Source organism: Nelumbo lutea, chromosome 1, assembly GCF_056320005.1.
Source record: "Nelumbo lutea isolate HS-2025 chromosome 1, American lotus-T2T, whole genome shotgun sequence".
Taxonomy (NCBI): Eukaryota; Viridiplantae; Streptophyta; class Magnoliopsida; order Proteales; family Nelumbonaceae; genus Nelumbo; species Nelumbo lutea.
The window spans coordinates 123,271,461-123,287,549 of record NC_142684.1 but is presented as its reverse complement, the minus strand read 5'-3'; the positions used below and the strand labels follow the sequence as shown (position 1 = coordinate 123,287,549).

Genomic DNA, 16,089 nt, shown 5'->3' with positions numbered 1-16,089 from the left:
GGCTAGAGAGTAGAGATTGCTAAATGACTGCCTGCCTTCTTCGTCTTCGTCAAAAATGAAGAAAGAAGAGAAACATATATTCTGTGAATTAAGGTAAATGGAGAAATCAAGTACTAAACTTTGTTGTGTCCACATGTATGGAATTACTTGGACAATAAATGACTTCTTTTTCAAAGCATGAGATGGACGTAAAATTATGCTTTTGTCATAATTGAGTGTTCCCTAAAAAGCTATCTAGGATTATGAAGACGATAATTAAACCTAAATTAGTTGACATAAAAGTGTCTAATACATTGTATTTAATATTTTAATGTACATTTCGTACATTCTCTTTTATGCCTCTTTCCTGTTTTTGGTTTTGCAATTTTACCCAAGAAGCCATAGCTGCAATAAATGGAATTGCAACTTACATTCCACAAAAACTAATGATTTTATGAGAAAAATCCACTACGGAACAAAAAATTTGAACATCTTTTTAAGGTACCGTCCTAAGACAAAAAATTGGGGGGAAATAAGCACATATGAAATGCAATTATTTTTAGGCCTCTTCCAGGTTTATCTGGTTGACGCTGCTTCTCTCTACATCAACCTCACATATACACCCACTAGCTTGTCAATTGGATCAGTTTCACACTTGGTATTGTCAATCTAACAAACAAATTTTTTGTTTGGGTAGGAAATATTTGAAAACCCAAGAACCCAGAAGTTAGGTTACTTGGTCCACTAAAATCTAACAAGCATAGCCTTAAATCAGTATAAGGCCTGTTTGGGAATGATTATTCGAAATAAGTGTTTATTTGGGCCATTAAGATTTTATTGGTATTTGAGAAATAAACACAAAATAAGTGCTTATTTTAAAAATAATGACTTATTTTTTTAAGTCTAAAATTTCAGGTTTTTTTAAGTGCTTATACAAGCACTTACTCAATTTTTTTCTTTCAAAATTATCCCTAGTTGAATTTTAAAATACCACTTATAAAATTATCCCTAGTTGAATTTTATAAAAGTACTTTCCTAATAGTGATTTCATAAAAGTACATTTAAAAAGTGCTTTCATAAAAGTTTTATAACAGTAATTTCATAAAAATACTTTTACGAAAGAACTTTTATAAAAGTGTCTTCACGAAAGTACTTTTAAAGGTGCTTCCGGAAGTGTTTTTATAAAAGTAGTTTAATAGAAGTACTTTCATAAGGGTATATTTTGAAAATTTGATAGAAAATGAATGACAAAATAGTTACAAATGCTTATTTAAGTGCTTATTGGAGAAAAAGACTACCAAACACCCAATATGAAATAAGTGCTTATTTTATTAAAATAAGCAATTGAAAAAGTTGGGTGTCAAATGCAAATAAGTGCTTATTTGAATAAGTACTTGTTTTTAAGCACTTATTCTTAACTTAAACACTCCCAAATATGGCCTAAGTGTCATAATTTTTAGGGGTAATAGCATATAAGGGTAACTTTTGGGGTTTAATATCAATAAAAGTAATATATTTAAAAAATTTTCAAAAATAGGTTAACTTTTTAAAAACAATATCAATAAAGGGCAAAAACACTGTTCATCTTCTTCTTCTTGCCATTTGTTCACTAGAGCCGCCATTTGCCGCCGCCTGCCACCACCCACCAACCGCCGTTCGCTGCCACCCGCCGCCGCTGCCGCCTCCGCCTCCGCCAATGTTGTCGAAGGTGGCCAAAGGCAGAGGTGGCGGCGGCAGCGCTGGTGGTTTCTCTGTCCAACATCGCCACCTCCTTCTCCAGCAACATTGCCAAAGGTGGTCGGAGGCAGAGGTGGCGGTGGCGGCGCTAGTGGTCATTCCTCTACCCATCGCCGCTGCCACCTCTGTCTCCACCCCATCTCCGGCAATGTTACTATAGGTGGACAGAGAAACCACCGGCGCCGCTGTCACCACCTCTGCCTCCGGCCACCTCCGGCAACATTGCCGGAGGCAGAGGCGGCAACAGGCAGCGGCTTTGATGAACAAAGGGGGCAAGAAGAAGATGAACAATATTTTTGCCCTTTATTGATATTATTTTTAAAAGGTTAGCCTATTTTTGAAATTTTTTTAATTATATTACTTTTATTGATATTAAACCACAAAAATTGCCCTTATATGATAGAAACCCTAAGTTTTACTCCCATACGAGGAATCCCTATTTGTGTTGATTTGGTTTTCTTGCCTTCTTGGCCCACTTGCACTTGCCAATGGATCCTCTTCTCAGGCAGCTTTTACCCTCCATAACATTGGCCCATAGCTATGAAAGATGGGACCGAGATTGGCAAATGGGTTCCTTTCAAAACTTTAACCAGACTGTTCAGGACTCTAGAAATTTCCACCCAATTTTTCCTTAATAAATTAGCTCAGCACAGTTTTTCCACATAAGCCTATGTAAACAAGATTCTATGCTTTAGAGTCCAAAATGGCACGACCTCTTACAAGAACGGGATGGTAGGGATTATAAGCTTGTAGATTATTGATGCAAGTCTGGGTTGCCCCATTTAAAGAATTCCAATATCCAACAACTACATTGGGCTTGGGTTTGGGCTTCAGCCCACCCAGAATTTAACAAACTCCCAGCCTAACCCAACGTAACCCAAGTTGCAGATCTAATTGGCAATTGCTGGAACCTATTCAACACACCCAATTAACCTAAGTACCTCACCCAACCAAAATTGCCACCACTCCTAAGTCTAAATTCTAAAGAAACTAATTACTACAATATACTTGCCATTTACCAAACTAGTAACACACTCGCGAAAGGTGGCGACTCTGAGTGAAAATTGGGGGAATCTGTGTAACTGTGTTAATTAGAGGAGTCATCAGTAATAATTAATATACGTATCTCACACAGGGATAAAGTTTAGGTGGAGGTGTGGGTAAATAAAATTTAAAAACTAATAAAAGTTTGTGAGGTGGACTGAACTCTAAATTTTAAAAAACTAAAAATAAACCAATCTGTGGGGTGCATTTATAAGGTATACAAGAAACCAATTTCAGGAAATCTAGCAATGCCGCTAGTATTGCTCTAACCGGTATATCGAAAACGGCTCAGGCTCCTGATGATGATCGCGTCCTCCTAGGGGGGGACAACACAGAATGTCTTTGGGTTGCAACTCGGGACGGGTTAAATCGGGTCGAGGTCATTCATAAGTCATACCCCAACTCCCCAAGTAGCCAACGAGTTGCTGAACCCTCTGAACCTAATATAATTGCTTGTTGTATGCATAGATATTATATTTGGATTGGATCTAATCGATATATGACAAAAGCCTCAATTCTAACCCTAATCAAACTTAAACCTGGCCCAATTCAATCTAACTTTTTTTTCATATTGGCCGTGGGCTAATCCAGCCCAAGTTTCTCCCCTAGTTAGACTAGCTTCTAGCCCAGAACAGCTAATTTCACGGGATCATGCAATGGGCTGCCTTAGTAGCCCGTCCCCCAGAGCCCATACCCCCCCCCCCCCCGCGGCCCACCCCACCAAGCTTTGGTGGAGGATATCGATACATGTCTCCGCTACAATCGACCAGTTTATTGATTCTGGGCCAATCATTGTTTGACACATCATCCTAACACGTGTGAAATGAATCTGACGACACATCATCGAAAGGTCCTCAGTCTTCCGACGATGTTCGCATTCCGTTCCCTCTGCTTTCCTCCGCTAGTTCTAGACTTCTAGTTGAAGTGTTGAACTGAACTGGCTACCGAGTACCAGTGACAGAGCTGAGGTCGTGTAGGGTGTGAAACATCCATTCAGGAATTAGGGTTCTTTATGAATATGCCATCTAGCCGCCGGCGAATGAAAAGGGGGTGATTGAGTGATGACATCATGAACTATCTACCCTAGGAGAGAGCCTGACCTGAGTTCAGTCAACAATTAGGGTTCTCTCGGAAAATATCATCTGGTGGATCAAAAGGAGTAATGGAGGGGGATTTGCAGGTTGTTGCGGTGCCTGAGAAACCAAAAGCTGCTCTTCCTCCTCTCCCACCGGCCTCGGGGTCTAACGCCATTGTCGAGTACACTAAGCCTGTCCCAAAAGAAGAAGAAGACTTGGAGGTTAAGCTTCGCAGGATCATCGATCACGTACCCGTTCGTGTCAGCAACACCTCCGGTAGCTCCGCTGGTTCCGGCTCCGGTGACTTCCATCAGGTAGTGCAAGACTTTTAGGTGCCCCCAAACCCTGCATCTCAAAATTCCCTTTCCTTTTCTTTCTCTAGTTGAAATTGCTATTCTCGTTTTGTGGGCGGGTTGTTTGGTTAAAGTTATTCAATCCCGACCTTTTTGGTATGCTCTCTTTTTATCTTTTACTGTTTATCATCTGTTCTTGTTATTTTAGTAGGATAGGGGAATGTTAGTATGAGAAAATGTTTAAACCTTTGTCCGTCCACTGCTAAGCAGTTATTCTTCTCTATATGGGCATGGGAGAACTCAACGAAGACAATTTAAGAAACACTAAAAGTAAAAACCCAACCTCAATGACATACAAGGGAACTTAGTTATGCGAAGAGAAAATTAAGAGTATTAGATAGGTAGGTTTTCCAAAATCACCTGAAATAGTGTCATTTCATTTAGTTTTTCCTGGCATTTGAATGCGGTAGCTCATAATCTAAACTACATCCATCGGTGGAATGTTAACAGAAATCTCCCTGTTAGTGGTTGTCTTCTCAGTTGCAGTTAGGCATATACTGGAAGGAGAAGGAAAATTATGTACTAGTTATCGTCCATGCAGTTGCATGGTGCATTTAGTAAGAAAGGAACAGTGATAAATCATCTTAAATGCATCATTGCCAAAGTCGTAGGTATAATATTTGATAGAAAAAGAATCTTATGCATGATGGTTTCTTAAACCTCAACCTATAAGGGCATTTCACTATTACAATACAGAGCGGTGTATGATCAGTAGCATGCTACATTGAATCTCATATCACCTTTTATTGATAAGTTGGTAAGAGCTAGTTGGCACCCTTCTAGTTCTAGTGGAATGAGTATTTAGCTAATAAGTGCAAGTCAAGGTGTGTGCCTGAATGAAGCGAGGCACCATTTTGGAAAAAACAATGAAGGAAAAATTAATATATAATAACTTGCACATAGGCTCAACCATTTAAATTCCAAGCACCATTGGATAAAAAGGCCATTATCCAATGTTGGTCCCAGAAATATGGAGATGGAAGGGTGGGTAGACTCAAAAATGGCTACTCCCATGCTCGAACCTGCATTCTCATGCTTGTCATCCTTAAGATATTACTATTTCACTAAGCAATGGCCCCTAATCAAAACTCTGAAATAAATTACTTATTCAAGGTTAACTCATCAAAACAATACAATGAGCAAGGTAAGGTGCACCTGTATTCAGGTAAGGTGCACAGTGCACCCCCACAAAATGAGACTTGTCTGTGTGCCTTAGGTGTTCCTTAAGACACTTTTGGATGCCTGAATACTGGGAAGCCATGGACCACGTATCATTGGGAAAACTGACTAGTGATACCTTAGGAGTTAATATAAATTGGCATTCAGATCCTCTTGCAAAGAAGGCCATTTATTTGGAGATGTTTGTTTGTTGTACTTCTTTAAAACAACAATATTAAACCTTCTATAACGTAATCTCACTTAAACCAACTTTTGATGCCACTGTAAAAGAGGCCATTGCCCAATGTTGGTCCCGCTTTCCCAGCTATCTGGGGTTCTGGGAGTGGTAGACTTTATATGGTTCTAGCCTTCAGCATTTCTTGCACAAAGTGGCTACTCTCAGACTTGAACCAATGTTCTTAGGCTCGGCAGTCCTAGATTTTACCATTATGCCAGGTAATGACCCTTATTTCTTGATGTCACTATCTATAACCAGCTTAAATGATTGAGTTTGCATATTCATCAAAAAATGATTGAGTTTGCACTTAGTTCAATGATGAATTGGACCTAACTAACAGGTAATCACATATCACATTTAAGGGGCTACCTAGCTAACAGGTAAATCACACTTAAGGGGCTTGCCTGGGTGACAGCATTGGACTAGCTGGCTAGTGGCTAAAGTGAATCAGTGCAGTTGTTAATATTTATCCAAGGTTTAAAATGTTGGTGTCAATGGAATGTTGGGCATCTAAATATAGGAAACATGAAAAATTTATAGAGGTGGTGAAAACATTGTAAAATATATTGAACTATACAATGATATTTTATAGGGCAAATTTCTTAAAGTACCCCTAAGGTTTAGTTAATTGGCTAACTCTACCCCTACGTTTGACTATTGTCTTAAAATATCCCTACTGTTTCTGACAATTGACTAGTTCTAGTCCTGTCCTTAACGTCCGTCAATGTTGCGTAAAAAATCTGTACACACGTGACATCACGTGACATAAATATATTTTTAAAACCCAATACTACCCTCCATCCCTCTTCTCTTCACTTCCTCTATTCCTTCTCTTCTTTGATAGCAACACCATCGTCTGAGTTTTTCTCTCTCTGATGCCATTCTCAACGTTTGAATCAAGGGGGCTGGGCTCGCTAGCACTCATGGTAGCTTTAGCAATGGAAATCCCACAATGAGTTCCGGTGTTAGTCATCCTTTTCGCTCTCTACCCCGTTGAGCAACAACAAGCCGGCAAGCCCTCCGGAATCAAGATCACCACCATTATCAAACAACGAAGCTGACAGGTTACAGATAATTGGAGGTAGGTTGAGGAAACTCGCCGAAATCAATTTCAGTCTAGCAACTCTATAACTTTTTTAAGTAAAAATGTAGTCCATTTCTACATTTAAGCTTTCAACCTAATTGGATCCTCTAATCGCTTCAAGTTCAAAGGAAGAGAAGAACACAAGAAACCTATGAAGAATAGAAGAAAGTGTAGCTCTAGCTTCCCACCTCACTCCCCTTGTTCCTTGCCATTTAGAAATCTGTCAGTAGTTCCCTGAAACATCGATCTGACACAGAGATGGATTCCATCTGTTCGGTAACCAGGACTATTGATGATCATCCTCCAATGGGTCTTGAATCTGGGTTCTAGCGCCAGCATTGTCATTTAGCCCAGAACATAGTGAGTGAAATGGCTACCAATGGCCAAACACCTGGCCGAACACATAGGAGAGGAAAAAAGAATTGAGCTTTTCAGGCCTGGATCTCCTGAAAGCAGAACTCTGAGAGCATGGCATCCAGCTACACATGGAAATATTGTCCTTATAGAAAAATATCAGAAATATCTTCCTTGCATGTATATTAAATTTACAGGTAAAATGTTCTGAATGTGTGGCTGGATGCCCGTGCTTTCAGAATGTTCAGATTTTTGCTTTCAGGAGATCCCTCGTGAGATTTTCTATTAATGGTACTTGGGTTTCCTCCAGGATTTTGAATGAAATCTTGAAATATGGTTCACAGTTTCCCTTCTGAAACCAGATTCTAGAGTCCTGGTTGAAATTTTGTGCTTTATTCAGGAGGGCACCATGTATTGAATTTTTCCATTTGCTTCTGCATTCATTTAGTATGAGTGTTAGATGGGTGAACTGTTATTCTTTAAATATATTCAAATCTGCCATGGACACATTTGTAAATTTGCTGTACCAAATAGTATTAATCCTATTCTTTTTTGATCATTAGTATTACTCCTATTCTTGAACCCAAAGTTCTATTATGATTCCTTTATTAGTATTCCTGGACATTTACCTTTTCTTCAGAAAAAAAAAGATAGTATTCCTGGATATCATTTATCTAAAATTCTTGTTACAACAGTATCGGCAAATGAGACGGAAGGAGCAAGATCGGCTTGCTAGGATGGATGCAGACTACCAGAAAAGAAAGGAACTAGCTGAGTTTAATATGAGAAGGGAAGAAAGAATGAAAGCTGCAGAAGAGAGAACTGCAAAGAAGCGCTTGAAACGCCAAAAGAAGAAACAAAGGAGGAAGGAGAAGAAAGCTAAAATGAATGCTGGTGGGGGAGAGCAAGAGAAAGACTCTTCAGCTGACAATGACTCGGATAGTGGTGAAGATGAAAAGTGAGGCAAGGTTATTCATTCCCTATTTGCAGTTTTTTTTTTTTTTTTTGTTGGGTGGGGTGGGGGGGGGAGATCTTATCTCTTATTCCTTGCCTTTCAAACAGCCCTGTTGAATGGCTTGTATACATGACATTGACACCCATCTATTAATTTATCAGTGTCATGAGTACACCGTCTGATATGTGGAGGTAAGAGTTGGACCTAAATTAATTGAGATGATTGTACTTTTGCCTCTCTTCTCATCCAGTTGTTAGCAAAGTATATCCCAACTAAATCTGGTGTCCGCGAGGTGTTCGGGAAGTAACACGTACTGATTACTGAACTTTGTTGGATGAGTTGGTTCTCGCATGGTGCACCCTGAATGGCTGATGCCAGTGCCACCCTTTGGGTCCATTCACATGCTACGTATCTTGCTTCCTGCTCCATTGAATGAAGCTGGTGTAAGCAATCTGCAGTGTTTAATTCAGTAGGCCATAGCCAAATGTCTCAATCTGCCATTCTGCCTAGATGTATATTTGTTTTTTTTCTATCATTGTTTCTTGAACTTTTGAAGCCCCCTGGGGTTGTTGGCACGAGTTTTACTAGGATCCGGATTTTTTAAGGCAGGTGAAGTTATTTCTTTTGAACATTAATCGAAGCCTTAGCCCAACCATATGGGATCATACATGATTATTTCTTTCAAATCTATATACATACATCTAATTAAACTAGCAAAGCATGAATAGAACATGTTATTGAAATTGAATGCCTCCATGTATGGCCTGTTTAGATGCAGGTCTGCTAAAGTAACCCTTTGAGGCCAAGGGAATACTCTTGAGATTAATCCCTATTATAAATTAATTGCACCTTATTAACAAGAATTTGATTAATCAATTGTTCAATAACTTGTGGAAATTCCCGGCGGTGGCGGATTACAGTGATGAAGTATTTGAGCCCGTGTGACTGACCATCATGAGCATCCAACAATTTTATAAAGTTGCTCTTTTTCTTTTAGGTTGTGGTTGGTTTGAAGGGAAAAGAAAAGGTAAGAAAGCCTTTACAAAACTTGTATAAGCTTCCCTACGTCTTCGGTCTCCCTTCCTTTCCTTGCCTTTTCTTTCAAACCAAGCATGGCCTCAGCCTTTCAGGTTTCTTTACCGGTCAGTACTGCAGTAGGTAATAACTAACAACTGCAGTTTTTACGTAGTTTTGGCCCTTTTGGGTGTCCACCGTAGTATTTAAAAAACCCATTGTGTCATTTCTTGCACTTGGCCGTCGAAAGAGTGGATGTTTTCGTTTTGGCCGAGGGAGAGGGCGAGGGCCTAGTAGTTGGAAAATTTTCCTCTTGAGGGTCAGTCAAGGTTCTTGAATTTATGTTGCCTATGATTCTCTGGGTGCTTCGCTTCTTTCTATGTTGGGAAACCAAAATCCATGGAGTTGGCTTCTTAAGCTGTTAGATGTGTTTCATGGAGTCATCCGTCTGAAGTCATGGATTTGGATATTTACGACAAAACAACATTGCAAGGCTATGGTCTATGGAGCTTCTATCGGAAGTCCCAAGTTCCTTGGTCTTGCCTTATTCTGGGCTGTAAAGATGGTTCAAAATTAAAGTGGTACAACTTCTTATAGACGTTTTCTTTGTGGTATTAGTTGAACTTGAAACAGAGATCTTATCCCATTTTTCATTTGTGGTATCGGTTACGTATGAGAGAGAGAGAGAGAGACCTCACTTGGTCACTTGCCTCCTGGACTGGAATAGCAGTAGTAGTTCCCTTGCGTGTCGGTAGCTCATTCTTAATTCAATTCGATATATAAATATACGTATATAAGAGCAGTTAGAGACGACTCATGGTAGACAAGGCGGTGCCTTCACCTTTTATTAATGCAGCTCTACTCCGACCACCCCTTCGTAGTACCTTCAAATTCTATACTCTTGTGTTTGTCCGAGCTGCTTCATCCATGGAACAGCCACAGCAGCAGCAGAGAGTGGTGGTTTGCGGTGGTGGAGTCATCGGCGTCTGCACCGCCTACTTCTTAGCCAAGAAGGGTGCCGCCGTCACTATTGTTGAGAAATCCTCCATCGCTTGCGCCGCCTCCGGAAAAGCCGGTGGCTTCCTCGCCCTTGATTGGTGCGATGACGGACCCCTCTCCAATCTCGCTCGTACCAGCTTCAACCTCCATCGCTCCCTTGCCCTTGAACTTGATGGTCCACAAGCTTACGGTTACCGTCCACTCGATACCCTCAGCCTCATGGTCACCGAGCAGCAGCAACCCACCAGCACTTCTCGCTCCATTCTCCCTCCTTGGGTGGACGGACCTGCTCGGAACCCTAGGACAATCGGTACAACAGAGACCACCGCCCAAGTCCACCCGCAGCTCTTCACTCGAACATTGCTTTCGTCTGCCATGGCCAAACACGGCTTGGAGGTTGTGATCGGAGAGGTTGAGCGGATTGAGGTGGAGGGAGGTCGAGCAACAGCCGTGCTGCTCAAGGATGGAGAGCGGGTGATCGCGGCGAATGCCGTGGTGTTGGCTCTGGGCCCATGGTCTGGTCGTTTACCTCTGCTATCTTCCCTTTTCAGGGTATATGGTCTCAAGGCTCATAGCATTGTTCTAGAGCCGCGGGAGCCCGGAGCCATAACTCCTCATGCGCTCTTCCTCAGTTATTATCCCGCACAGGGAGGAAAGCCCATGGATCCCGAAGTGTACCCTCGTCCTACAGGTAGGCTTCTCTGTTCTCTCTCTCTGGTAAATGGTAATTCTTTCAGCATGTTTAGCTCTCGAAATTGATTTTGGGAATTGTAAACAATTTTATTAGGGGAGGTATACTTGTGTGGGATGTCGAAGGAAGCGGAGGTGCCGGACGACCCCGAGCAAGTGATGGGTGATCCTGAATCCATTAAGGTGCTTAGGAGAGTGGCTGGATCGGTGTCGAGCCATCTCGGGGAAGGGGAAGCAAATCTAAAGATTGGACAGGCATGCTTCTTGCCATGTACCGATGACAGTAAACCGGTGATCGGGGAGGTTCCCAATGCCAAGGGTTGTTATGTTGCAACCGGGCATAGCTGTTGGGGCATCTTGAATGGTCCTGCCACCGGGGCTGCAATGGCAGAGCTTGTTTTGGATGGGCGAGCCAGCATTGTCGATCTTACTCCCTTCAGTCCGGCCAGATTTGTGGGTGCCCGGAAGCACTAGAATTCTCTCTACACTCTACTCCTGTTCGATCATTCAATCCTTATTATTCTCTTTATAATTATTTCTGTTTCTACTTCCTCTGATAATAAAATCAAGGGTTCAGTAATTAGTGAGTTTAGTTTGGATTGAGATGTGAGAATGAAATTGGAGATTAGTTGATAATATATAATTATATATTGCCTGTTCCTTGGTTTCTCAGGCCTCAACTCATCCCTGTAGCCTGTACTGACCTCTTTGCACTTTTTAGAGGCGCATGATTGTCTACTAGTATTTGAGAAGTAAAAGCAATGGAGCACAGAGAAAGGACATCATCCAAATCGATTGCATTGTTTTCATGTTTTGTATTTGTATTCTTCTCAAACTGAGCCAAATGACCATAGGAATTTGGAAGTCAACCAAAACAGAAGTCGCCTTCTTCAAACGACAATTAACATGTTTCATAGTTAATGGTGATGCAATAAAAAATAATGCAGGAGAATCAGAAAAAGATGGTAGTTGGTGAAGCTGAGTGCTGAATTTAATCATAATTCATCCATAGTGGTAATAATGGAACGACAACGTCCATTCTGTCTCTGCTCCGTAGGTATAATCCTAAAGTTCAGTTTGGAAGGACTACAAATGCAAATACTTACAGTGCAAATCCATAAAGCTTTGTGCTCTACATATTTGTATTTGTACATATTTGTATTTTTACTCCTAAACTCAAAAGATTTTTCCCTACAATACAAACACAAATATGTTAGTGTACATTTCTAAACCTTTGTATTTATAATGTGTTTGCACCAAAAACATTGTATGTACATTGTATACATTTGTACCTCAACTTGGAAGGGATATCAAGATAAATATGTAGAGTGCAAAACCTTTCAAACCATGTATATTTGTACCGTATAATATGTATCTTGTATTTGTATGTATTTGAAAGGAATATAAATACAAATATGTATGGTATAAATACAGACAAACTAATTTTGGTAATTTAGGTAAATCAATTTTTATAATTTTGATAATTTAGGTGAATCTAATAATTAATGAATATAACATACGCCAACTGAGTGGTGCTTCAGTTTGTACATTAACTGGATTGTCCCAGTAGATATGTGGATTTGAATCCCGCTACCAGTTACCACCAACTTTGGGGGAGGGGGAGATTTATTAGAGTGTTGCTGAAGTGCTATGCTTTGCCGAATAAAAATAAATAAAGGTCCCTATGGGGGCCAATGGCATACGATTCAATACCAAAAAAACAAATAAATACAACATAGGAAATTTGTTGCTCTTATTACAATTAATTTGTGATTCAATCAGCTAGATAAAATCTTGGTTCTCATACTCTTTTATAAGCAATAATTGGGTATAATAATAAAGAGTTTCATTTGATTAAAATTAATTAAATTATTATATTTTTGAAAATTTTGATAAAATGCATACCACATCATTAATTTTCCATCTAAAAACATTAATCAAACTATTTATATGAAATATATCAATGAAGTAATGATATGATATGATACGCCCATTTGGAATGGCATATGGTAATATATTATTAATTATATCTGTTTAGATCAGGGTCCAGGTTCGAGCTTGGGCTCAGGTTTAAGATTTAGACATGATGGTCTAATCAGGCCTGGTCATTTTCTCTTAATAAAGAGATAAAGCTCAGCCCGGCCTAAACCATGAACAGGTCTTAGGCGTCTTTCTGCAAATCTGCAATAACCTCACGCGCTTTGGCCACATATGTTTTGCTTCTAGCACTATTAATGCACTAGCACTACCACCACATTCTCAATTTCTAGCGCGATTTTTTGTAAGTTATAACATGGAGATTGTTCATTTAGAAAGCTCTTCTCAATCCTCATCCAACTGTATCATCGACAAAATCTGAACCATCTCTTTCATTTATTTATTTAGTTTTTAATGCACAAACTCTTCTACGATGGATGAGAGATGTTATGCGCCAGCAACCGACCAATACAACAACTTTGGCAAGAGAAGGCAACATGGACTAACAGATAGGGGTGGGTACTAATCAAACTATTCACAAGTCATTCGAGCTTGGTTCATAAGAAGCTTGATTTGACTCGGTTTAAATTGAACTTTGAGCAGAATTTGAATTCAATATTGATGAGAGGGATTTGACCCTCCAGTGACGTGATGACATGTGGCATCTCAAAACAGTCAATTAACACCACAGCACCACATAAGTAAACCTTGGGAGCGCCTCGGACACCTTGCATCCGCCTTAATGATCTCGGCACCACCTCGGTAAACTGCACTGCGAACGACTTGACAAGACATCAGGTCGGCGTAAGAGGCAACCTGCTTCTGCCGACCTGACCCGAGTTCAACTAGAGACTTGCTTGATGTGCCGAGCAACCTCTATGAGTGGGTTATTGTCTCCAACATCCCTGGGATCACAATGCCACGTCAGAAAATCCGATTATCACCTCATCCACTTCGATGCTACTAGATAAACACTATCCGCTTACGCGGAATCCATCTCTGGGTGTGAAACCACCTCTAAACCAGATGGACCGGAGATCTCAGACGTACTTTGTGAGGCTCACGACAACTAACCTATACAAAGGCATCCCCCATTCACAAAAAAAGGTACACACAATTTATCTTTCTAAGCACTCTAACTCTCTTGCTCTATTGCAAACAATTACTAGTTCGCTGGCTTAAGTATTGGAGTGCCCACACCAGGTCAATCTACCCAAACACTTTGATATCCGTTTTCTTGCAATTTAACCACACAACCTACCTAATCTGGTGTCCAAGCTGTCTGCCAGTAGGGAGCACCAGATCGCGCATCATCAAATACATAGAATTGATAGGCTTTCTGTCAAACAAAGAAAAAAAAAGACTTGATAGGCTTGATTGTTAATCAAGCCAATCTTAAATGATATGAGGCTTGATTCATGAAACTCATGAGTCTAATCGATTAAATCAAACTTATATATAATATTTTTAATTTTTTACACATATAATAAGAAAAGTTTTTTATACCAAACTTGATTCACTATCAAGTTCAAGCCAAAGCCAAACTCAAACAATATGAATTTTTTAGTTGAACCAAATTTGAACTAGTATTTCTCAATTTAGGTGGCATTTGATAAATCTGAATTTTCAGATCTAAAAAGCTAAAAAGATCTTAAGTGTCTGAAATTTGAAAAGATGCATAGATTCTTTTCTACTTTTTAAAGGATCTGAATAGATAATGTTGTTTGTGTTGGATCAATTGTGCAACATCTGAAATTGCTTTGTTTTACTATTTTACCCCTAAAACAAGCTATTTTGTAATTTTGAATGCAGTTAGCACTATTTCATATAAAATAATTTATCAAATTCAGAATAATATCAAAATTATACAAAAAATTAATAAAAATAATTAATCACTAATTAAAATATCAAAAAACATAAAATTTAATAAAAATTAATAAAATTAATAATAAACAATAAAATACTAATATGATTAAAATTTAATAAAATTAAAATAATTAATAATTATTTAATTATTATTATTACTGAAATAACACGAATGAAAATTGTAAAATAAATCATTATTGATAATAATTACTAAAAATAATTAATAATTATAAATAACACAATAAAAAATAATTAATCACTAATAAAAATAATAATATTAATATGATTAAAATAATTAATAAAATTAATACAACCTAACCTATCTTCTTCATTTACCCTAATCTATTGTTCATCGTCTCCTCGATTCGAACACAAACCAGAGTTGTCACGACGGTTGCAAAGGGAAGACAGGGAGAGAGAGAGAGAGAGAGAGAGAGAGAGAACCACTTGCAGTGGCGGTGATGAGAAGCGGGAAGATAGGGGAGAGAGAGAGAGAGACCCTACAACTTGTAGCAACGGTGGCGGGAAGGCAGGGGGAGAGAGCGAGAGAGAGAACTGCCGCTGCAACTTGCAGCGACGATGGTGGGAAGTGGGAAGACAAGGGGAGAGAGAGAGAGAGAGAGAGAGAGAGAGAGAGAGAGAGAGAGGGCGTTCTTCTTGGAGCTGTACTTCCTCTCTGAGAAAACATGAAAATGACTAGAGTTTTTGGGTTTGGGGTTAATGAGGGGTAGTGTGCATCATTTCCAAAATATTGGAAAGATAGCTTTGACTATGCACTGGCTCTGAAATGCGTCTGAGCATGTTAAGAGCCGGCCCAAGGTCTAAGGTTTTCAGATCTGAAAACAAAATTCAAATCAAGTTTAAGAGATAAAACTAAACAGGTGTGAAGATCTAAAAAGCAGCATTTTCAGATTCAGACCTCTGAAAAGTAAAACTAAGGAATGTCTATAACCTGCTCTCACAACTATGATTGGAGCAAACCTGTGTACCACTATGATTGGAGCAACTTCACAAAAATTCAGCCCAGAAATTTATAGGTCATTGTGCCCTGTCTATAACCTGCTCTCACAACTCAAGACAAGTAAAACTAAGGAATGTCTCAGTTGGTATAAAAGTTGGATTGTTCCTGTGGAGATGCAGAATCGAGTCTCATCACTGACCTTGAAGGAAAATTAATAGTATGCGGATGTGGTATTCCGAAAAAAGAAAAACAGCCCAGCCCCTATGGGAGATTTAGGCGACTAAATACCTTGAGAGTTGAGACACCTAAAAGCAAAAAAAAAACTCGAGATTACAAACATCAAAAAAGCACGGCCATCCAGCCTCGCATTGAAAACATACAAGTATACAAGATACTTCCAATCCAACTATCATAATAACTAACGGGGCTCCCAACGATCGAACAAATTCATAATAACTAACGGTCTAACGCCACCGTTTTTTATCAGTATAACTAAACGCCACCATTTAAAATGTTCTATTATATGTATTGTTTTCGGATTCTTCGTTTTGTAAGATTGGATAATATGAATTATTTGGCTCACTTTCTTATTAGCCATGAACAT

The 16,089-nt window shown here is 39.4% G+C and overlaps 2 protein-coding genes across 2 annotated transcripts; both read left to right on the top strand.

Annotated features, from left to right (window-relative positions):
* The first annotated feature begins 3,609 nt into the window (after positions 1-3,609).
* LOC148877280 (uncharacterized) lies at positions 3,610-8,645 on the top strand. Its single transcript, XM_088984175.1, has 3 exons — positions 3,610-4,150; positions 7,719-7,986; positions 8,229-8,645. The coding sequence occupies exons 1-2, from the start codon at positions 3,923-3,925 to the stop codon at positions 7,983-7,985; spliced, it is 495 nt and encodes a 164-aa protein (XP_088840301.1). The 5' UTR covers positions 3,610-3,922; the 3' UTR covers position 7,986; positions 8,229-8,645.
* Positions 8,646-9,073: 428 nt separating this feature from the next.
* Positions 9,074-11,361, top strand: LOC148877279 (FAD-dependent oxidoreductase family protein). Its single transcript, XM_088984164.1, has 2 exons — positions 9,074-10,682; positions 10,779-11,361. The coding sequence occupies exons 1-2, from the start codon at positions 9,809-9,811 to the stop codon at positions 11,153-11,155; spliced, it is 1,251 nt and encodes a 416-aa protein (XP_088840290.1). The 5' UTR covers positions 9,074-9,808; the 3' UTR covers positions 11,156-11,361.
* Positions 11,362-16,089: the final 4,728 nt, after the last annotated feature.

What these genes read in the sequence shown, in the direction of transcription:
- LOC148877279 (XM_088984164.1), top strand. Translation starts at nt 9,809, where the DNA reads ATGGTAGACAAGGCGGTGCCTTCACCTTTTATTAATGCAGCTCTACTC. An exon ending in AGTGTACCCTCGTCCTACAG is followed by an intron (nt 10,683 to 10,778) that starts GTAGGCTTCTCT and finishes CAATTTTATTAG; the next exon opens with GGGAGGTATACTTGTGTGGG.
- LOC148877280 (XM_088984175.1), top strand. Translation starts at nt 3,923, where the DNA reads ATGGAGGGGGATTTGCAGGTTGTTGCGGTGCCTGAGAAACCAAAAGCT. An exon ending in GCTCCGGTGACTTCCATCAG is followed by an intron (nt 4,151 to 7,718) that starts GTAGTGCAAGAC and finishes TTGTTACAACAG; the next exon opens with TATCGGCAAATGAGACGGAA.